This window comes from Stenella coeruleoalba, assembly GCF_951394435.1.
Source record: "Stenella coeruleoalba genome assembly, chromosome: 7".
Lineage (NCBI taxonomy): Eukaryota > Metazoa > Chordata > Mammalia > Artiodactyla > Delphinidae > Stenella > Stenella coeruleoalba.
In genome coordinates this window covers 79,741,772-79,766,009 of record NC_137153.1, presented here as the reverse complement: position 1 = coordinate 79,766,009, position 24,238 = coordinate 79,741,772, and the positions used below count along the sequence as shown (strand labels likewise).

At 42.8% G+C, this 24,238-nt stretch overlaps 1 protein-coding gene across 5 annotated transcripts in view; it reads left to right on the top strand.

Moving 5' to 3' along the window:
* PRUNE2 (prune homolog 2 with BCH domain) overlaps window positions 1–24,238 on the top strand; it is a 377,855-nt gene that overhangs the window by 268,269 nt on the left and 85,348 nt on the right. For all 5 annotated transcript variants that reach the window (XM_079925976.1, XM_079925978.1, XM_079925977.1 and 2 more), the window contains 3 exons: window positions 9,652–9,810; window positions 13,008–19,572; window positions 19,905–20,670. In XM_079925976.1, the coding sequence (XP_079782102.1) occupies window positions 9,652–9,810; window positions 13,008–19,572; window positions 19,905–20,670 (7,490 nt within the window). The remainder of the gene's footprint in view (window positions 1–9,651; window positions 9,811–13,007; window positions 19,573–19,904; window positions 20,671–24,238) is intronic.

Below are 24,238 nucleotides of genomic sequence, written 5' to 3'. Positions count from 1 at the left end.
CCTGAGTTATTCATTCCCATATAGAAATCCTTATAAACATATGCAAACTTTAATAAAGGGGTCCTTAGGTGGAACAACAGTCTAGCCCTTTTCTCACTGAGTCCTTAAATTCATACTACATTGAAAAGTTTTGATTAAGGGTCTGTCCTTGAAGAAAATGTAAATTAGGCTGAGCTGGTAAATAAGGTGATGACGTGTTTGTCTTTAATTGGTTGTGAACCTCCCCACATCCAAGTATTCTATCTACTATTAACTAGTGAGAGGCTACCTAGGACTCCCTTTCATGAAGTACAGTATATAAGCATCTTTTTCTAGGGCAGTTGGTGTAACATTCATTGATTCTCCTTATGATGGAGACAGTGAGGATGAGGCAGTATGCCAACTTGCTTAATTTCAGATTGATCTGAAAGCAACCCATTTAATTTCAAGAAGTCCTTAACTTACACCTGTGCTTTCAGATGAACCATCTCCCAATCTCCCTCTCATCTTTACCCCTCCCCTCCCCTCCCCCTTCCCTCTCTCTCTCTTTCTCTCTTTCCCTCTTTCCCTCCATTAATGAAATGTTTATAATTATTTGTCCCATGACATGAAAACAGTGGTTTTCGGTACTCATGTGCTGTATCCCTCTATTCTTGAATTCTTCAACCCAAATGATGACCTTACAAGGATGATTGCTTACAAGATTGTTGGTTTCTTCTCTAATACTTATGACATGCTTGACCTAAATTGAAGCATCTGCAGATTGATACATTAATTAGTCTTTGATAGTTGTGCCTTTACAAGAGGGCTTTGCTTGAAACAATGGTGATATTATAGGCTTTTTGTATTAAGATGCCCACTCCGTTGGGGTAGAAAAAATTACCTCTTTTGTCTTTGTATCCCTTCCCTGTAATCCTAATTCCTGGTTTCCCTAGGCTTTTGAGCAGAAGGAAAGTAATGTTAGGAGCATCCTTAAATGATGAGATTTCTTTACATACTAAATGGTGAAGTGGGGATTCTTCCATTGTTTGTGTGTCTAAGGTATCAGAGCAAGAAAAACTACATGAGGGTAATTCCGGGCAAACCGTGACTATGCCAGTTCATCTGCTTTTTTTGTGTGTACATATGCATACCCAACTTTTAAAAAGTACATATTGCTGCCAGAAACTTTATAGCAGTTTCTTTGGGCAAGTTTTCAATTAGGCTCATACATGAGTTAATGGTCAGCCTACACCAATATTTTACAGAAATTTTACTGGAAATTGATCATAAAGCATGATAATATTGACTCATCAGAAAGTTTAAGCATCACATTATTAGCATTGGTTAAAATCAAGGATGTGGCTTGCTTGTGTATAGTGACGAGGGAGAATTAATAACAAACGGAAGTAAATGGAGTAGCAAAAAACTTTTATGAAATTAAAAATGGAGTGAGTAATGTCTTTCAAGAATTATTTCATTTGAGAATAACATATAGGTTAGAACCTGAGCGCTGAAGTCAGACTCACCTGGGACCATGTCCTGTTTTTACACATGTGAGCTGTGTAACATCAATTACTTAACCTTCTAAACCCTCCATTTTCTCAATGCAAAACAGAAATAACGTTACCAACATCATCTGGCTATCTTAAGGTTTAAATGAGATGATGTAAAGCATTTAACAGAGTGCTTAATGCAGAAGCAGTGTGTGAGGAAATCGTTTTAGGCAATATACTATTGGTTTAAAGGAAAAGTAATAAATATATATATTTGTTATTCATTTATATATTGTAGTATTTTAATTTTCACAAAATCTTTTCATGAAAGGGCTCTCTTTTTGAATGATAACGTGTACTGCTTGGCTCTATTTTCAAAATATGATGCATAATATAGTTGAAATAGACCCAATGAAGTTTTTAGTACTAAAATGCCTTGGCTAGCTTATAGAAATAAGAACCATAGAGTTTTTTTAAAATAACATGTGGTAAAAACATGGGGAATATCTTTGCTTACCAATTAAAGCATACAAAAAGACAGAATGAATCCAATCTCTTTAATTTATGCATTTTCTGTTCTCATAAATCATTTTCCTGTCAAAATTATCAGACTTTATTATTGCTGAATATTTTAAACATCATAATGGAATTTTGGTAGCATAAATCATGAAGCTTTCAGTAAGAACTTTTGTGTACATACCTCAGCATTTTTCATATATCTTGATAAAATAGTCCTCAGTCTAGAAGTAAATCTATGCAGAGTATAAATGTCAGACTCTACTCGTAAATTGCAGTAACTCAGCAATCCATGCTGACCATTTTGCTTACAAGGTAGTTATGGCCTGTCATACTGTCTTTCTAAGACTCACTGTTCGCAAAGATGAAGCTGTATGAGCTTGTGTTTTAATCTTGGTCATGATTTTTATACAAGCATCCTACCTACAGGTTATATCTCCTCACTTAATTTTTCTATTTCCTGGAAAAAGAAAAAAAATTTCAGACATAATAAATCTGGGAATAGCTGGTCCATGACATCAGAAAATAATTTATTTTTCTTTTATTTAATAAAAGCATTACTCAATATATTTAATTTGTAAGAGAGACAACTGTTTTGGATCATGTGTGTAGTCCAGAGTACTGGACCTAAATGGGACGAGTACTAACTAGCACGAGGAATAAAATCCATTGAATGTGATACTGACCAGGGTTATTGGTCTTCCTTAATCAACAGAAATTGATAAGAGGCCAGACAAGAAATTCAGGCAAGGCTTTAATGGGGCCCCTGCTGCAGGAGCGGGAGAGAGAAAACAAGTAACAGGTTCCCTTGCTCGCTCCCCGAAGCGGGGGTGGGGGGTGGGGACAAGCTGGTTCCTTACATGGGGTGAGGGTAGGGGTGTGTCCAGGGGTCGGGCCAGAGGGGCGGCTTAGGTGGTCTGCCCACCCCTTTCGTGGTGTTGAGTGCAGGGGGCATGCGCAGTACCCTGCTTTTGCTCCCAACCCCCTGTTTTTGCTCCCTGCTCTTCAGAAGTGGCAGTTGGGTGTTTGCGTTTTTTTAGGTTTTTGGATCTTGTTGTCCATAATTGGGCCCCAGCTGCCCATGTACACAATTATTTTTAGTCTCTTGTAGTTTCTTTGAATTTGGTTGCTCAAGGAGACGTTTGTCCAGGTGCAAGCACTGCAGTAAAGGGTCCCAGGTCCCAGCCTGTCTCAAAGGTAGTGTGGCACTTGGAATGATGCAAAAGGCTCTATCCACGGTGATGGGGCTAAAGGAAAAAAATCACTACACATTTTTCTGTTGCTTTATTTGTATAGTGGCAAACAGAAGCTCATTCATTGAGTCTAACTTGGAATTAAGGATAAAGGATCCATTAATGAGATAAACACTGCCTGACCCAGAGTTTTTATATCTTATATTACTTTTTAAATGACTTTGTTTCATATGTAACTTCCTCTGTCATCTCACATCTAGGAATTTTACATGTGAATCACTTTAATGACTTAAAAGATGTGTGTGATTATCATTTAAAAGTTCACAGTATTATAAAGGATATAAGGTAAGAAATTGTAATATGAATATTCAGTTCCCGTACCAAGAATTTGTGAAATACTTTCTATGAATCAAATTACTCCCATGAATCCTAAGAACGACCTTTTGATAGTTGATGAATCAGGAAAGGAAAGGGATTTAACATTTATTGTCTACTATATGCCAAACACTGGGCCTGCTTTTTGATACACATATGTCCTTAGTACTCACAGCAGTGTTATGAGGTGAGGGTTTACAGATGAGGAACTCTAAGGCTCAGAGAGATGAGAGAAACTCACTCAAGGAGCCCAGCTAGTGAATGGCAAAGCCAGAGTTAACCTCCGAAGTCTTTACTAGGAACCTTGGAGAGAGTGCCCTAAAATAGTGGAGAGACACAATCAGATTATAGATTAGCAATTTGGCTAAATTATGACAACTTTAATGTCAAGGTATCTTAATATCCATCATATGTTAACTTCAATATATATTAGTTGAATAACTATAGAAATGACATCCTAATTTATGATTATAGAAATTATTTTCTACTTTACACTATGATCTTTTTTTGTGTCATTAAGTATTCTTTGACAGCATGATTTTTAATAGCAACATAATATTCTTTTATGTTACTGTTCCATAATTTATTGAACCAGTTCTCTATTGTTGGATATTTAGACTGTTTCAAATTTTAGTTATTATAGTAATAATTCAGTGAATAGCTTTGTCCACAAACCTTTTGTGTGTATATATGATTATTTCTTTAGAATATATTTCTAACAGTGTATGAGAATGCCCATTCAGCCATATTTACCAATTATAGGAAAAGAGAAGACGAAACGTTTTCTTATGAGAGGATTTCTTTGTTAATGGTTTCAGGTATTTCAATTGTAAATTGTCTTTTACGTTCATCAACTATTTTTTCTATTGCTATGTCTGCTTTTTCTCATTGATTTATAAGAACTCAGTCTCGAGGACATTAAACCTGTCTCTTCCCTGTTTTAAAACAAATAAAGCAATGTAAATAATAATTATTCCATTGAGAAACTTTTGAGTGGGTTTTAAGCAGAAGAATATCATGGTTCTGGTTACATTTTTTCAAAGCTCTTTCTTGGTCCCGTGTGGAGAACTGATCGCAGGGAGAGGAGACAAGAGCGGCTACAGGGAGACCAGTTGAAGGGCTATCACCCAAGTTCAGGGAAGAGATAATGGCAACTGTGGCTACGACACTAACAGAGATGGAAAGAAGTGAGGGAAGTGTCTGAATTTGAGATATGTTTTAGAGGGAAAGTTAACAGGATTTGCTGATGGATTATGTGAAGAATGTGGGGGGGGAAAGGAATCAAGAACAATTCCTAGATGTTTGGCTTGAGTAACTGGGTGGATGGTGGTGCAATTTGATGCTGTGGAGGAGACTGGGGTGGAGGTAGGTTGTACTTTATTTGAGATGCTTATTAGACATTGATGTGATGGTATCACATGGATAACCAAGGTTAGTGTTGAGGTGGATGTGATTTGGTTGTCACTGGCAGATAGGCGGTTTGAAAGCCATGTGACTGGATGAAATCACTAAGGAGAATGTATAGACAAAGAGAAAGGGGTTAGGAACATTTAGAGGTTGACTAAGGGAGAGGAACTAGCAAAGGTGACTGAGGAGTAGCCAGTGAGTTGGGAGAAAAACAAGGAGAGTGCAATGACAGGAAAGTGAAGGAGTTAAATATTTCAAGAAGGAGGGAAGATCAACCTCTTGAGATTCTTGGGAGAAGTTAATTAGAGTAAGAACAGGAAACAGATTTTGGGATTTTGTGACCTGGAAATGATTGATACTTTTGAGAAGAGCCGTTTCAATGGAATGATGGGGGCAGAAACCTGACAGGAGGGATTCAGAAGGCAATAGAAATACAAATATATGAGCAGTGTAAGGAGAGTGGGTTTTTCTCTTTCAAAGAATATGCACATTTAAGGACTCAGATGTGTATAAGTCATTATTTAGATCACTTTTATTTCATGTGATGCACTAAAGCTATCCGTGTATAGAATGAAAACTAAAATTTTCAGAGCAATGGAATAAGAAATATCAATAAAATAGAATTTTGTGAGAGAATGGAATTTTCCACTGCATTTGTCCAAGTACTTTCAACCACTAATGTAGTAAATCTGTTGGACACTATCACTATCTTGGTTGTCATATTAGTTAAAATAGAGCCCTATCATTTCTGTTTTCCTGCCCTTTGCCCTTATGATCATCACCCTCTTCTTAGGGCCCTTGAGATCTACACCTTGCTTTTGGCCAGGAAATAACAAAGCCTTTTTCTCCCTACGTTTTCAGGTCTTCCTACTCATTTCAAAACTAGGAATTACTGAAGCAAAAGAACTCATGACCTCTAAAAATGTTTAATGATCTAATCTCTGCGTCCATGAGTGACAGAAGACTGACAGGGAACACTTCCCCATTCTTCCCAGCTGGCGTGTCGGAATAGTCTGGGTTTTGGCCAGTCATTTCCCAGGTGTAATGATTAGTAAAGTAACTTCCTAAATTCCATGCAGCAATCTCAGGCTGGGGTCATATTTCAAACGTGGAAGTTTGGATGGTGGGGTTAGGTGGTAAATGAAGGTAGGGTTCCTTTCTTTTCTAAACCTTTGGCAAATTGAGTGGGATATATATATATATATATATATATATATATATATATATATATATATATATATATATATATATATAAAATTTTAACTAAAGGTAGGGAAAACATTTTGGAGACGTTTGAGCAGATTAACAAATAGTATTTGTATACTCGTAACTAAAACAGTAATTTATCAGGTAGAAGGCAGATGGGGGGAATAAAATGCCAACCTGTATCTACAGTTGGGTTGTGTTGATGATGAAGTGGTATTTATTCAGGGCCAGCCTAGCTTGTCAGCAACATAAGAGCTGTTACAGCACATGACTCCCTGCGTAGCTAGAAGACAATAATAAATTATGCCCTATGCAAACAGCACCGGCATAAAAGTAGAACAAACAGACCCTGCCTCCCGGATTCCTGAAGAATCTTACTCATTCCCTTGTTTGATTCTGTTTTAACCATGAAACTCCTGACATTATCCTAAAGCCAGTGAGATTGAATCTGGTTTGGGCAATTTTATTGGGGTGGATAGGACATAGTTGTTGACAGTCTGTTTTGGGGTGACTGTAAAATGTAAGTATTTTATTTCTCTAATATGCCTAAATGCTTCACATAAATCTTTGTTTTATCAATACCTCATGTGATCCTGTGGAATTCGGGGCCACCCAGGGGAAAACTGGGGAAGTATTACTCAAAGCAGCTTGATTCTAAGAATCGCTTGAGATACATAATGGAATTACAGATTCTTGGACCCAATCCTGGGCTGCTAAATGAGAACCTCTAACAAAGCGGCCCAGAAAGACACACCCCAGGGTGACGTTTATGATGAGGCTGGTGCGAGGGGCAAGGAGCTAAGGGCCTGAGTCAGTAAAAGTCCTGTGACAGCATTGAGAGAGCCCAAAGGATTGGTTCACAGGAAAATATATGAATTAAAAACGGCTCCCTAGAGCAGTGCTCTTCATATTTCCATGTGTATTTGAATTGCCTAGGATTTGTGGGAAATGCAGATTCTGCTTCAGTAAGTCTGGGGTGTGACCCGACACGCTACATTTCTAACAAGATGCCCGACAGTGCCAGTGCCGCTGGACTTGAGTTTAGCAAGATCCTAGAGCCATAATTTTAATTAATTAATTAATTTTATTTTTTTATTTTTGACCGCGTGCCGTGTGTTTGTTACTGCATGCGGGATCTTTGTTGAGGTATGTGGGATCTTTCGTTGCGGTGTGCGGGCTTCTCTCTAGTTGTGGCGCACGGGCTCAGTAGTTGTGGCGCATGGGCTTAGTTGCCCCGCAGCATGTGGCATCTTAGTTCCCCAACCAGGGATCGAACCTGCATCCCCTGCATTGGAAGGCGGATTCTTTACCACTAGATCACCACGGAAGTCCCTAACACAGACGAATCCAAACAGGTTGGAGCTCAGCCAACATTTTTGAATAGCAAATGTTCCACAAGTATGGCTTTGAATAATGCTTATTCTACTGAATCTTAATCTTGTGCTGAGGTACCAGTAAAACCAGCCTTCTCTTGTTTGAGTGACGCCGCTCGGAGTGTCATGATAATTGTTACTGTATGTGAAAATCTCTTAGAAATGGTGTGTCTTCTTTCAAAGGTTTATAAATATGTTGGGGGAATGAGTTTATGTACATAATGAAAAAAATATTTTGAAAGGAAAATTGTAAGTTTTCTTGTGCCAAAGCCTTCAGTCACTGGAGATAAGATGTACATGGAGTTGTCCATTATTGTTTTCCTTTGGGACCATATCTTCATTTACAATTCTTAATGGCAAAAAGCTCAGCATTGAGGTTCTCGATGGTTAATACCAATGATGATTTGAAATAATTGTATCTGTTGAATGTACATTGTGTATAATAGGTCCAGTTTTTTTTTTAAAAGCTCACTCTAAATATCTACTTCTTTTGTGGGTGAATTAATTTTTTTGAAGTACCTAAAGATGATTATTATTATGACACTTGGACAATAAATTAAAAGCATGAAAGCTGACCGTGTGCATACTTCCAAAAGCTATTGTATTTGAGCATGATAAATTTCATTACCAAGTCAGTGCGATAGATCCTTTGTATTCATCAGCAATATATCCTGAGATCTTTGTGAATTCCCATGTGTACCTTGTAACTGAAGATGCCTAATGAGAGTAGTGGCCTCAGGAGTGGACAACAAGGCTCCTAGAGGCATGGAAGCTGGTGATGGGCTGGGCCCACCCAACTGCCAGGTTTCTTGTGTGCCCTCTCGGGAACCTCATCGACCTTGAGATTTGGCTCAGCAGAATTACAGAGTACATGTATTACGGCCATTTTAAGTGGCTCGTAAATAGTCTAAGCCACAAATATCAAATCCACAAGTGTCAAAGGGCTACCATATACAAACATTAATCTGGACATGAAAAAAATCTGCACCTATATGCGCTGCACTGTTTAGTTCTTCATCATGGTTATCTGAGGAGGAGGTACGTGGTACTTCCGCTTCCTATGGGACACATTTCTGTACTGCTTTAATGTTTTAGCAGTGGCATGCATAATTCTGATGACTTCGTAAGCAGAAAAACGTTAGAATTCTTTATATCTCTTGAATGCACATCATGGTGATTTTCACTGAGTAGAGCAGTGGACTGTCAGTGGACGATTATATGATTGTCATTTACATGTGCTATTATATATATATACACTATGATAAAGGATTATGTAGCACAGGTTGATTTTGTATATATGTCTCTCCAGTCATTCAACAAACTTTTCTTGAGCAACTAGTATATGCCATGCATTATGCTAGGGGCTAAGATATGGTCTTCAGTGTATTTTATTTTATCTTATTTTTTAAAGAAAGAGAGACAACCATGCTGACAAAGTGGTTCTCATTGTAGTTAATAAAACTCGAAAAGGCCAGAACATTTCCACAGATGATGTGAGTCACAGGTCTGGGTACTCTGCAGTAATGGGTCCCTTTTCCACAGTTATTCATTCCTCCTTAGCTACCACTTAGAGCAAGCAGATCTGACATCACATCCCTAACACAAATCTCCTAGACTTCTACACTGGAATAAAAGGCATTCAGTAGACTCAGCTAAATCCATCTTTAGGAATTCTGCTTGGAGTTAATGATAACCATTAGAAAACAATTATAGAAAAGAACAATAACTTCCTCCTATTTTTCTAGTAGGTTGTATCAATAATAATATTCAGCAGACATTCCTATGTCCTATGAACAATAAAAGGAAAAGTATGTTTTACAAAGTCAGTATTTGAATAAACATTTTAGGAAAAAGATGTTAAGCTATTTGTTCCTCTATAAACTATTCTTAATAATAATAGAAAAGATGCCTTCCTTTCCTGGTTTAGGAAAACAAAACAAAAAAAGCAAAAGTATATTTTAAGCCATAGCATGAAAATTTCCAAACTTTCTCAAAGCAAAGTGTTTATTTCATTTGCATCTAATAATAAGTATCAGTGGTAATACATCCTAAGACTGGACAAATTTGTGGCACAACTCCCCAGAGCTGGGCAGTTTGACATTAATATCAAATTGACTGTTGTTTCAGGACTGTACGTTTCACAGCAGTATCACCAGTGATTTGAAAGCATTCTCAGACAAGTTCGGTTTTGATGTCCTCATCCTCTTGGCCAACTACCTGTCGGAGGAGCAGCAGCCCAGACGACAGATCGCTGTGTACTCTGAGAACCTAGAGGTGTGCAATCAGGTAAGGACCTCCTTGACCCAGCACATTTCACTGCATCTCCCCTCCTGCTGGCTCTCAGAACATGCGGTAGAAGACGGCCATGGACTGCTGACTTAAAGAAATTGGTCCAAGAGATAAGGTCCTAGAGTTTGAGTTTTAAGAAATGTTGGGGGTATTTTACACATTCTGTTAGTTAGTTAATGATTTATTTATTTATCAGTGCTTTAATTCAGATTTTTAGTTTTCAGTTTCAATGCTATATTAATTAACTAATTAATTAGTTTTCAGTACTTTAATTCAGATTTTTAGTTTTTAGTTTTGGTGCTGTATTACCAAAAAAATCATCTAAATAGAATTGTCAGTGAGATAATAGTTGGCCTTTTTTTTTTTTAATTGAGGTATAATTGACAGGTAACATTATATTTCGAGTGTACAATATAATGAGTCAATGTTTGTATATGTTGTGAAATAATCACCACAATAAGTCCCGTTAGCATCCATCACCATACATGATGACAGGGTTTTTCTTGTGATGTGGACTACTCTCCACTCTCTTAGCAGCTTTCAGATCCGTAGTACAGTATTATTGACTATAGTCTCCATGCGGTACATGACATCTCCATGACTTGTTTATTTTATAACTAGAAGTTTGTACCTTTTGGCTCCCTTCACCCCACATAGGGGCATTTAAAAGAGCCCCATAACTGTTTCGTTTCTAGGCTGAATTCATAAAGAGAAAGATCATATCTCTTTTTACCCAATAAGGGCTAGTCCTCCTTTGGGTACCATTTTCCTTGAGGACTGCCACCTGGTGATAACAAAGTTTAGTCCCTGACTAAACATCTGTTTGGTGTCCAGTGTTTAGTAACTGTGCTCTGAAGCTTTAATCCAAGTTAGTTTTTTGACCACAACCACGCTGACACCTTGGATATGTCTTGAGAAAAACATTCATATATGTTAAAAAAAAAACCATTTTTCTCCAGGTACTAAAATTCTGATTGGGTAATCAGTCAGATCTTGGTTGAGAACAGAGTCTTTTAACCCAAGGCTTTGGAAATATAAGAAATAGACAAAATTGGGCTTCCCTGGTGGCGCAGTGGTTGAGAGTCCGCCTGCTGATGCAGGGGACACGGGTTCGTGTCCTGGTCTGGGAAGATCCCACATGCCGCGGAGCGGCTGGGCCTGTGAGCCATGGCCGCTGAGCCTGTGCGTCCAGAGCCTGTGCTCCGCAATGGGAGAGGCCACAACAGTGAGAGGCCCGCGTACCGCAAAAAAAAAAAAAAAAAAAAAAAGAAATAGACAAAATTAATGAAAATAGGGCAGTGGGTATGCCAAAGCAGGTACATTTAATAACTAATATGAGAACATATGTAATTCATTAGAATATGGATGACATGGACATAGAACGATTTCATCACTTATCTTTCCTCACTAATGGATTAGACAACTGGTCTACCCACAGGTGGCTAGAGGTGAAGTCTCAACTCCCTTCTTTGACATCCTCACTTTCTGTCCCCCAAGAGATCCATTTCTTGATATATGGCTGAAGTCACTCTCCAGCCTCTCTGTGCCCCCTCAAGTCCAGATATGAATGAGCCCCCATCTCCTGCTGCAGATGCTTTTGGTACCCTTCTGACCCACATACATCTGTGAATTGCATCACCAGCCTGTGGCTTTTTTAGTGCTTTGCTCTGCACTGAGTTTCAAAGCTGAATTTTATCTTTGGTCACTGGTTTCCTAGGGACAGGACTTAGGCCTCCTAAGCCTCCAATACAGTGGTTTTCAAATCACTTTTTGTAGCAAATCAATCTAGAAATTGGTTAATCTAAAACAGACAGAAGTAGAAGAGTGGATGAAGAGGTTAGAAGCCCTTGAGTTGACTCCACCCTGTCTCTCCTCGGCCCCCACCCCAACCCTCCCCACCCATTTGCCCAAGAGACATCTTGAAATCTTGAGCAACACAAAGTCAAGACTGCTCTAGAGGAATCCTTCTTTGGCCATGTGGTCCCAGTTGGTTAAGGGTCAGCCTTTGCAGCTGGACTGCCTGAGTTCAAAATGTGGCTCCATCACTTGTTAGCTGTGTGTTGTTGGTCAAGTTATTTAAGCTTCCTGTCTATTTCCTCACTGGAAAAATGGGGATAAAAAGTTCCTACCTTGTAGGGCTTCCCTGGTGGCGCAGTGGTTGAGAGTCCGCCGGCCGATGCAGGGGACACGGGTTCGTGACCCGGTCCGGGAGGATCCCACATGCCGCGGAGCGGCTGGGGCCGTGAGCCATGGCCGCTGAGCCTGCGCATCCGGAGCCTGTGCTCCGCAACGGGAGAGGCCACAACAGTGAGAGGCCCGCGTACAGCAAAAAAAAAAAAAAAAAAATTCCTACCTTGTAGAATTATTGTGAGGGTTAAAGGAGATAATGCACATAAAACCCTTAGAACGGTGCCTGGCATATGAAAGCATTCAATAAATGTTAATTATTATTATTACTATCTATGTGAGCTCTGTAGTTGTTACTATTATTGTTGTTGTTGTTGTTATTATTACCTCCACTAATCCTATGGGGCCATTTCAAACGCCCAGTGTGCAAAATACCTTCAACATTTCCTAAAACAATCCTAGAGCTACAGCCCAGTTTTGGCCTCACATTGACCATCACACATCTCCCTGCCTTCCAAGGCAGCTTTGTCTGTCCTGGGCCCCGTATAGATGCTTCCTGGGGCAGGAAGAGACAGTTGGGGCCTGAGTGCCGTTGAGTAAGCTGCCCCTGGTAGCTGCTTTCTCTTTCCTACGTTCTCCTTTGCCTTCTGAGGCTTTCAGAGGTTAAAGCAGGTCCTGGCTGCCTGCTACCAACAAGAGCCTTCCTTCTGCCCCATTTTCCCTTATTCCAATACTTTTCCCCTAGTTTTGTCAGCAACCAGCATTATCTCTCGCTTTTGCAAAGCTGAATTTTACTCCTGTTGGAAGATGGTATTAAGTTACACTGAGGAAAGGTTTTATATGATTTTGGGTTCAACAAAAAGCCAATTTGGTAGGATTAAAGAAAGCATTGGTGGTATGTTAAGTGGGACTTTCCATATTTTATGTTATACAATTCTCAGTTCTCTGTCTTCTTTCTAGACAGATGAACACAGATTAATTTTACATTACAAAAAATTAAGAAAGACAAATTGCAAAGAGCTAAGAGAGCCTGAGTGCTCACACAAATCCCTGTGCCTCCCCGACAGATTTGCTGTGAATTGGAGGAGTGCCAGAACCCTCGCCTGGAGCTGGAGCCCTTTGAATGTGGCTGCGACGAGATTCTGGTGTATCAGCAAGAGAACCCTTCAGTGACTTGTGATCACGTGGTTCTCCTGGTCAAGGAAGTCATCAATAGGAGGTGTCCAGAGATGGCCTCTAACAGCCGGACATCCTCCACAGAAGCAGTGGCAGGCAGCGCCCCGCTCTCCCAGGGGTCTTCCGGGATTATGGAGTTGTATGGTTCTGACATAGAGCCACAGCCCAGCTCCGTGAATTTCATGGAAAACCCTCCCGATCTCAGCGATTCTAACCAGGCCCAGGTGGATGTCAACGTGGACCTCGTTAGCCCGGATAGCGGGTTGGCCACCATTAGGAGCAGCCGCTCGTCCAAGGAGAGCTCAGTTTTCCTCAGTGATGACAGTCCAGTGGGAGAAGGTGCTGGGCCTCACCACAGCCTCCTCCCAGGATTTGACTCCTACAGTCCCATCCCTGAAGGGGCAGTAGCGGAGGAGCACGCCCCATCTGGAGAACACAGTGAATCCTTTGACCTTTTCAACTTTGACCCAGCACCCATGGTTTCTGGGCAGTCCCAACCATCTTCCCATTCTGCAGACTACTCCCCAACAGATGACTTCTTCCCCAACAGCGATTCATCAGAAGGACAGCTCGCCACGGGGCCTAAAAGGCTTGATGAGATAGGGATGGACGTGTCGAATTATTCATCCAGTTCTCTTTTGTCAGGGACTGGCAAAGATAGCCTTGTGGAATTTGATGAGGAGTTTGTCCAGAGACAAGAAAGTCCCTGTGATAATTCTGAAAGAAATTTGAGCCTGACAGGGTTTGTGGAAGATGAATCTCCTTCACCAGAAAGTCTGAAAAATGTTGGAAGGAGGGTCCCACCAACACCTATGAATAGCTTTGTGGAGAGCTCACCATCCACTGAAGAACCAGCTCTACTCTCTTCAGAAGATATGACCCCCAAAACAGTCAACACGGGTCACACTGGGCCACCTCCAACCCAGGCACGGTGCAGCAGCTGGTGGGGTGGTTTGGAGATTGAGTCTAGAAACACTGCAGATGCATGGAGTTCCAGTGAACAGGAATCTGTCTTCCAGAGCCCCGAGTCATGGAAAGATCATAAGCCCAGCCCAGTTGATAGGAGAGCCTCAGATTCTATATTTCAATCCAAGACTCTTGATTTCCCAAAGTCAAGTCCCTGGGAGTCAGAATTTGGTCAGCCTGGGCTGGGCAGCAATAATATTCAAGACCAAAATGAGAAAAACTTGCAGTTTCAGGATATGTCCCCTGAAAACTTGCATTTGCCGAATGCTTTTCCTCAGGGAACAAACCACCTGATAGAAGACTTTGCTGCTTTGTGGCGTTCTGATCGCTCACCCACAGCCATGCCTGAGCCATGGGGAAATCCCACGGATGACGGGGAACCAGCTGCTGCAGCGCCATTCCCAGCCTGGAGAGCATTTGCTAAAGAAGACGACGCCGAAGCTTTGAAAAATAGCTGGAATCTGCACCCGATGAGTGGTGAGACACCTTCTGTGAGGGACCCAAACGAGTGGGCCATGGCAAAAAGCGGGTTTTCTTTCCCTTCAGAAGACCTCATAGACAGTTCACCCAGTGATGCAAATAGTGAAGCAGTTCCAGAGATCTGGGGCAAGAAGAACCATGACTCCGGGGATGATGTTCTTGTATCTGGAAATCCCAGATCTGATCTGGAGCACGCATGGAATAGTTCTAAGCCAGTGAAGGATGATCAGAATGGTTTCGTGGATGCAAAACTTAGGGGGAAGGTGTACGAAAATGTAGATTCCTGGAACCTTTTTGAGGAGGGTAACAAGAAAGGAGGGTCAGAGGTCCTAGCACCTTGGGAAGATTCCTTCTTATCCTATAAATGTTCCGATTACAGTGCATCCAACGTAGGGGAAGATTCAGTGCCATCCCCCTTAGATACCAACTACTCCACCTCTGACTCTTGTACTTCCCCAACATTTGCTGGAGACGAAAAAGAGACCAGAGACAAGCCATTTGCTAAAGAGGCAGGTTTCGAGTCACAAGATGCTAACTGTACCTCAGGGGATGCTGACATGCCTCCTCAGTCCCCAGAGCAGCCGCCTAGAAATAGAATTAGTTCAGGTCCTGGGAACCTGAAAATGTGGGCTTCACCTCACGCAGATGGTAGCTCTGAAATAAATGCCCCTCACAGCCCAGATAAAGATTTACTCAAAGCAGAGCCCACCGATGATCAGAACACCTCCGTGGAGGATGACATTGGGGAAAGCAGCCAGTCCAGCTACGACGACCCCAGCATGATGCAGCTGTACAATGAAACAAACCGGCAGCTCACACTTCTGCACAGCGGCGCCAACTCCTGCCAGGCGGCCCCCGACAATCTCGACTTGTGGAACAGAGTGATTCTGGAGGACACTCAGTCTACTGCGACCATCTCGGATATGGACAACGACTTGGACTGGGATGACTGCAGTGCAGCTGTGGCCATCACCGGTGAAGGTCAGGCACAGGGGTACATGGCTGAAGGTTCCGAACCCGAAACCCGATTTTCAGTGAGACAGGTAGAACCTTGGAGTGTGGAGTTTCAGGAAGCAAATCAGGTAGATTGGGAACTCCCTGCCTCTTCTGAGCACAGCTTGAACACTGCTCCCGACGAATATCACATGCTGAACGAAAAAAGCGGGCAGCTGATCGCGAATAGTATTTGGGATTCCGTCATGAGAGATAACGCCATGTCATCATTAATGTTACCCGGCCCATCGTACGTTACAGATCCAGAACAAAGCAAATCACCTCCTGAAACGTCCAGCTCATTAGAAAAAATTCAGGACAGTCACATCCCAGACATGCTGGAAGCCTCTGGAGCCAGTGAGTCAGAAACACTTGGTCCTGAGAAGCAGGACACAGGCAGGAGAACCCCACCAAGTGATATGGCATATCTGGTGACCAGACTTGAGAATTCAGGGCATTTTGCATGCTCAGATCCCTGGAGGGGTCCCAGTTATGGACAAAAGGAAAGTGAGATGGAATCCCATGGAGCCGCTGGTAGGGAGTGCCCCAGTAAGGAGGAGCTGATGGATGGAAGCTCGGGGGCTCCTGGAAAAGGGCAAGGTGGCCAGGAATGCCCTTCCCCAGCTGCATCTGATCCTCCAGAAATCTCCAATGAATCAGGCAAAATCAGCTCTCTTTCAGTCACTTCCATTCCTCAAACGGAGGAACCCCAGGAGGTATTAGAGCATGAGAAGGGGTCTTACACTCCAGACCCCTGTGATGTGCAAACAGAGGTGTCCACAGATCACCTGCAGGCAAAAGAGACCTGTGAAGAGCACCTCACGAGTCACAGAAATCCAGGTGAAACTACTGAAATTTCAGGTGGGCTGAATTCCACAATAAGTGTATCTCTACCTGAAATGGATGTGGAGGAAGCTGAAGAACGTAACATTCTAGAGCCAGAGAGAATGAACCAAGACCTACCTTATGGATGTCCCCAAGGACTTGACCTTTGGGATGGCCCTAAAGACAGTGATGTGCAGGTCAACTGCACAAGTTCTGAGATAACTAAGAATCTCGAAGTTAAGAATACTGAAAACAGCCCTCCAGGAGCCAATTTATCAGGAAATGATGACAGAGACAGTATTTCTAGTGAGTATGCACGTTCAAGTGCATCCAGTCCTGACCTAAATGACTCTTCGACTGCATTGCCTTCCTGGGACCAAGGACCCGATACTGGGCATCAGAAGGAAAACCAAGATGATTGGAATACACAGAATGACCAAGAATCTGAACTAATTACTACTGATGGTCAAGTAGAAGTAAATACCGAAATGAAGGGTTTGGAGAAAAACAGAATGGACAAGTTTGAAAAGAGCTTAGATCACAATGTTCCTAAATATTTAGAGATTTGGAATGACTCAATAGATGGTGATTCCTTTTCCTCTTTGTCTAGCCCTGAGACAGGCAAATATTCTGAATATTTAGATGTATATCAGGAAAGAAATCTAGTGGTTAGCCATCAGGAAAAAAGTGAATGTGATATTCCTGAAACTGTGCAGCAAGAGGACGCCAAGTCCATTTCAACAAGCTCAGGTTCTGATGATGATAGTGTAGGCGACGAAGAGTCAGTGGAGAAAGAGATCCATTCAGCCACTTGCCAGGTTGCTCAGAGTGAACTCAGAGCTTGGGATTCATTGAATGAATCTAATAAGTCCTTGGCCACAGCTGATCCCAAGTCTGAGGAATGTTCTGCCTATACAGGCAGTCCAGAACCAGCAGAGAATGAGAATAAGTCAAACCCATTCTTTGACAATCAACAAAGCAGCCCTGATCATGGGAATTTCTTGCCACTAAAGGAGACTGAAATACAGGTTACAGCAGTGGAGAAGGAGACGAGGTCTTCTCCAGAAACGGGGAGGACGGGAGATGCCATATGGCAAATACCTCCCAAAGCTGAACTAAAGAACGAAAATTATTCTGATTTGGAAATGGCTGGCTTCTCCACGGAGAGCACGGAGTGGTGGAACGCCTCCCTACAGGAAGGGCAACCAACGGAGAGGGCATTTGAAGGGGAATTATCTAACTCAAGTGCTGTGCTAGAGGTGAACTCCTCACCACGCCAAAACGTGGATCCCTGGGGAGTACCCATTCAGGGTGATACTGAATCCCTGGAAACGCACGGTACCGATCCTTTCGGTGATAAACACGAGTCACACTTTCTGGATAATAATGGCGAGAATGCCCACGAGCCACTTTGGAACATTCAACCAAGGCAACCAGAGCCAGAAGCTGGTCAGCTTAGCCAGCTCGTAACACCGGACCAAATGAAAGACAAGGATTCCAGAGAACAGACCACGTCTTCTGCCAGTGACAAACTCACCTCTGAAATACCTACCCAAGAGCAGTGTCAGAATACAGTGCTGTCTGTCTGCAACCAGCCAGACCCAACGTTTACTCACACAGATGAAGATGGATGCATTATGTCTAACGTATCAACTCCTGAGTGTCAAGAAACAGATTGGTGGGGAGAAGAAAAATCACGACCCGGTGAAATGGCAGATTCAAGCCTTGCACCTGAAGATTTCCCTGCTGTCAGTTCTTCCACCCAGTTGATAAAGAAGTCAGGCTCTGAACGGGACGACTCTACCCCTAGTGAGGGCCCCCAAGGTGCATTTGTACCAGATATTTTACACGGCAACTTCCAAGAGGGTGGGCAACTGGCCTCAGCTTCGCCCGACTTGTGGATGGGTGTGAGACAACCCTTCGGTGTGAAGACAGATGGTGAGAATCCTGATATACTGACTCACTGCGACCACGACAGCAATTCCCAGGCTTCCAACAGCCCTGATGTATGTCACGATTATGAAGCAAAGCCAGAGACGAAGCAGCACGTTAGTGCTGGGATGGGGCCTGAAGGGGAATCCAGTGAGTTCTATCCCACCGAGCCAGAGATAGATGAAGAACCCAGTCAGGAGCCGGCGCGGGAATTTGTCCCATATACTTCGGAACTATCTTCTGAAAACGCAATTCCGCTGCCTCGAATCAGCGAGCAGGCAAACACAAATGACTCATCTCAACCTGCCTCTCACAAAGGTTCTCCTGAACCTTCCGAAATAAACAAATGTGAGAACATTACAGGTTTGAAAGCGTCAGAAAAGGGAGCCAACCCAGATAGAGCACCAATTTTGGAACCCACTGACAGAACAATCCCAGTGCTTGAAAACGTGGGAACTGATACTTGTGTAACTCACCCAGAGCCAACTGTGGATAGCAACAGCTCTTGGGTATCAGAAGACTTTTCTCCTGAGAATCAGACCGATGCAGGGCGCCCGTCGGACCGTGAGCAAGCTTTTGCTACTGAGAATCCTGCCACAGTTCCTGATACTTTGCTAGCCTCAGACACTTGTCTGGATGCCTTTGACCACAGTTTCAGCGATATCTCAGGTCTCAACACATCCACGGGAACAACAGATGACATGAGTAAACTGACATTATCAGAAGGAAATCCTGAAATGCCATTTGATGGGGAGGCAGGGAAGCAAGATATCTGTTCCTCTGAAGCCTCGTGGGGTGATTCTGAGTATGAAGTCATGGGCCAAAATATTGATGAAGATTTAATGAAAGAGCCTGAACACTTTGTCTATGGCGGTGACCCTCCCTTGGAAGATGCCCTGAAGCAAGAGCTGGCACCTTACACACCTCCATTTGATTTGTCCTATCTCACGGAACCTACTCCCGGTGTCGAAACCACAGAGGAAGCTGGAACTCCAGAGAATGAGCCTCTGGGGAGCGAAGCCACGGAGATATTGCTTTCTTCCCTTCCTGCTGAAAGAAACAAGGAAAACCACGCTGAGGCCACAAACAGACAGCCTGAATGCCAGCTGGCTGTGCTGCATGTTCATGAAGACCCTGAGTCCATTTCTTTGCCTGTCGGAGTCGACGCCAACATTGAGTTGTCTCCATCAAACGTTGACTGGGAAGTAGAAACAGATCATTCAGATTCACCAGCAGGTGGAGACATAGGACCACCAAATGGTAAGAAACCTTTCATTCCTCCACCCTCAAGAAACTGCTGCTTTCCTTCAATCGATGCATTTGTAAAACACATTCTCCCTGCCAATGTGGCTATAGAGGAACTAACTACATTTGCAGTGCATGCTTAACCAAGTTCTGCCTTACCGCAGTCATTTCTACCGCTTGTCTAATAAGTATCCTTGAGAGGGTCTGAGAAAATTAAACAGCTCTACAAAATAAAAATGTTTTTTGAACTCTCTCTCTTTAGATAGATCATTTGCAAAGATCACAAGTCACGCGGTGGGTTAATTAAGCCTTGTTCTCTCCTTCTCACCTTCATCTTCCACTTCTAGGTACCAGCAAGGGGATATTAGAGTTGGAAGAAGAAAACATAATTCCTACCAAAGAGCCTGAGCACATAAAATCAGAATACGGGGGAGAAAGGTACCCTGAGAAGAATGAAGATCATCATGCACTGCACATGGATTACATACTTGTAAAGCACGAAGAAAATTCACCCCCAGAGCCAGAGGCCTGTGAGGCCAGAGAAATCACGTCGGAATTAGAAGAGTTTCGCATAGATTCCGAAGAAACGGGGCTGCCAGGAACTCAGTTAGCATGCTTCCCAGACACACATCACCCTGCTTCCTTAAATGAAAGCATTCATCTCTCTGCAGAGAGAATGTCTTCCAAAGATGGTAAGAGATCATCTTTTGAAAGCCCTAGGCAAGACCAGAGTTGGATGGTCTTGGGCTGTAGTGAGGTTGGTGATGCATCATCGGAGACTAGGGACTCAGGGCCTGGATGGTCTGGCAAGGCTGTGGAGCCAGCCTCTGATCACAGCTTGGGTAAGGGCCCCCAAATGCAGATCCTGGGAGAGATGAAGCCTCTAGAATCTTCAGCACTAGAGGAAGCCTCTGGCCCGGACAGCCAATCCTGGAAAAGCATGAGCCAAGGCAGGACTGGCCCCGATACAGTTACGTTGCAGGCTGTCACCCATGACAGTGAATGGGAAATGCTTTCCCCCCAGTCTTCTCAGAAGAACATAATCCCTGACACGGAAATGGAGGAGGAGACAGAGTTTCTTGAGCCCAGAACAAGGAAACCAAGAACAAAAGGGTAAGCAAAAAGCTCAGTTTATTTTTTTTCCTGAAAACTGTTTTATTGGAAACTGGGGAAATGGTGAGGGACTATGGAATGTGAAGAATACCTAGATGATAGGAGCTTTGCTTATATTTATTTCAAAGCACATCATCCCTAAAAGCAGCTGCTGGGTAACCATAATGATGATGATGATGATGATTTGCGTACCTTTTCAGCCAAAAAAGTCCCTTCAGTTTCCATCCAAAGTCTTATACTTACTCTCCTGATACTTACACTTACTTCACCTACTCCATACCTATATTACCCTTAAATAGGCAGTTGGTGCTGGAGGGGAGAGGACACACACATTTACTCATAGTGCAAGGCAGTCTGCACACATTATCTTATTTAATCTTTACAAAAACCCTCAAGTAGTAGTATTATCTTTATTTTACACATACTGGTTGGGGGAGGGGAGTTGAGGCTCAGAAAGTTTCTGTAACTTGCCTAGAATTAAGTAAACAGAGTGAACACTCTGGGATTCAAAAGTTTCCACCTCCAAAGCCTGTACTTTTCCAGCAGACACACTGCCTATCGTACGGAAAAGGTGATTGTGGTTTCATGTAAGCATCTAACTTACTAATAAAGAACGAGGAGAATCCACAGCAGGCTTAAACCTTAATGTGAAACATTCATTCCTTAATTGACTGAAAAATTGGCAAATAACCGTCAAACCAGAAATTCATTCATTCGTTCGTTCACCATTCGGTTTTTGAGAATCTGCTCTGGCCAAGTTTCTGGGTAACCGATGGACATTGTCTCTGCCCTCAAGTTTCCAGGTCCTGCTAAAACTGTTTATGGTGGTTCATTTCTCTTCGGTTGCTCTGATAAAGCCCTTCTGCTTCCAGGGACAAAAGGGCATGTTGTGAAAAGTAACCTAAGTAAAGGAGAAAATCATGTTTCCTCCTTAAAATGTAGTGGAGGGGCTTCCCTGGTGGCGCAGTGGTTGAGAGTCCGCCTGCCGATGCAGGGGACGCGGGTTCGTGCCCCGGTCCAGGAGGATCCCACATGCCGTGGAGCGGCTGGGCCCGTGAGCCATGGCCACTGAGCCTGCACGTCCGCAGCCCGTGCTCCGTAACGGGAGAGGCCACAACAGTGAGAGGCCTGTGTACCGCAAAAAAAAAAAATATAGTGGAGGAAAGATATCTTTTTCCTACTCTTTTTTTTCCGTTTTTTTTTGTTGTTGTTGTTGTTTTTGGTGGTTTTTTTTTTTTTTTGCGTTACGCGGGCCTCTCACTGTTGTGGCCTCTCCCGTTGCAGAGCACAGGCTCCAGACGCGCAGGCTCAGCGGCCGTGGCTCACGGGCACAGCCGCTCCGCGGCATGTGGGATCTTCCCGGACCGGGGCACGAACCTATGTCCCCTGCATCGGCAGGCGGACTCTCAACCACTGCGCCACCAGGGAAGCCCTCCTACTCTTTTTTTAAATTTAATTTTTATTTTATCCTGGAGTATAGTTGATTTACAATGTTGTGTTAGTTTCAGGTGTACAGCAAAGTGATTCATTTATTCATATATCCATTCTTTTTCAGATTCTTTCCCCATATTGGTAATTACAGAATACTGAGTAGAGTTCCCTGTGCTATACAGTAGGACCTTGTTGATTATCTATCTCATATATAGTAGTGTGCATGTGTTAATCCAAAACTCCTAATTTATCCCCTCCCCGCCTCGACATTTCCCCTTTGGTAACTGTAAGTTTGTTTTTGAAGTCTGTGAGTCTGTTTCTGTTTTGTAAATAAGTTCATTTGTATCATTTTTTTTAGATTTCACATACAAGTAATATCATATGATATTTGTCTCTCTGACTTACCTCACTTAGTATGGTAATCCCTAATTCCGTTCATGTTGCTGCAAACGGTATTGTTTCATTCTTTTTAATGGCTGAGTAATATTCCATCGTTTATATGTACCACATCTTCTTTATCCATTCGTCTGTTGATGGACATTTAGGATATCATTTTCCTACTCATTTTAGGAGCATAAAGGACTATACACACTACATACCCACTGCAAATCAAGGCAGCTGGATTCCAGCCTGGCTCTACCACTACCAGTTACGTATTTTAGGATTAACCCTAGGCTTAAGTTTCCTCGTCCATAAAATCGGTGCGTTGGGCTGGAGGATCTCAAGGCTTCCTTCATTATTGAATCCTGCGACCTTAATTTATGTATAAATAGAAAGTGTCCAGGAGGGCTTTGGCATTCACATGTCTCCATGAAAGGGACAGAGAAATCAGAAAGAATAGCAGGGGTATATTGACGTTTAGCAAAGTGCCGTAAAGAGTTAAAAGCTGTGCCACATTCAAGTGCAGCTTCATAAATCCAGACATTTTCAGTTGGCCTAATCTTTCTTTCTTCCTGTCAAGCTATTTCCTTCCAGAGGGACCTCAGATCTGTTATCAAAAAGAGAGTAGCAGATGGATCCCAGCAGCCCTGCTGGCACTGTTATAGATTGAGCTCAGAACACAGGCAGCCTCGAGTTGGCTGAGCTGTTATTTGGCTTCTTGTCTGCATTTTGCACATGCCCCTGAAACCCAACAGATGACAGTGTTCAATTGTGCCACTAGCCCCTTTTCTTTTCTTTTTTTTTAAAGAAGACGTTGGGGGTAGGAGTTTAGTAATGTATTTATTTATTTTTGCTGTGTTGGGTCTTCGTTTCTGTGCGAGGGCTTTCTCTAGTTGTGGCAAGCGGGGGCCACTCTTCATCACGGTGCGTGAGCCTCTCTTGTTGCGGAGCGCAGGCTCAGTAGTTGTGGCTCACGGGCCTAGTTGCTCCACGGCATAGGGGATCCTCCCAAACCAGGGCTCGAACCCGTGTCCCCTGCATCAGCAGGCAGATTCTCAACCACTGCACCACCAGGGAAGCCTGCCCCTTTTCTTTTAATGAGATTTCTTTGCTCATCTCTGTCTGCCCAGCCCCTGAAGTAATGGAAATCTTCTCACAGTTGGGGGAGGGGACAGATTTTCCCGCTGGATTTTGTGTTACCTTTTGCCTAAATAATTTACTCTGAAGTATTTGAAAGCTTTTCTCTGTGCTAGATTTTGGGAGGGTGCAGAGTTATCTAAAACAGTAGTTTTCTAAATGGGGCCCTAAAACCAGCAGGCCTTATCGTCACCTGGATACTTGCTAGAAAGGCGTATTACCTGCGCCACCCCATACCTCCCGAATCAAGAACTCGGGGTGGGACCCAGCCATCTGTGTTTCAACACTTCCTCCAGGGGATTCTGATGCACAGTAGTTTGAGAACCGCTGGTCTAAAACTTAGTCCCATCCCTCTAGGAGTTTAGTTTAATACAGGAGTTAAACATAAGTGAAAAGGTAGATAATAGTGTGATGGTTAAATCAAGATAGTGGATGACCAATGTCAGGTTAAATGTAAATAGCTACCAGTTAATGGACATCTGCTCTGGACCAGGTACTAAGCATTCTATATGCAGGGTCTCACGTTACCATGGCAACTGTATGAGGTAAGAATTACACAAGAGAGGAAACTGATGTCCAGAAAGTTTGAATCACTTGCTCTGGTTTATAGTTAGAAAGT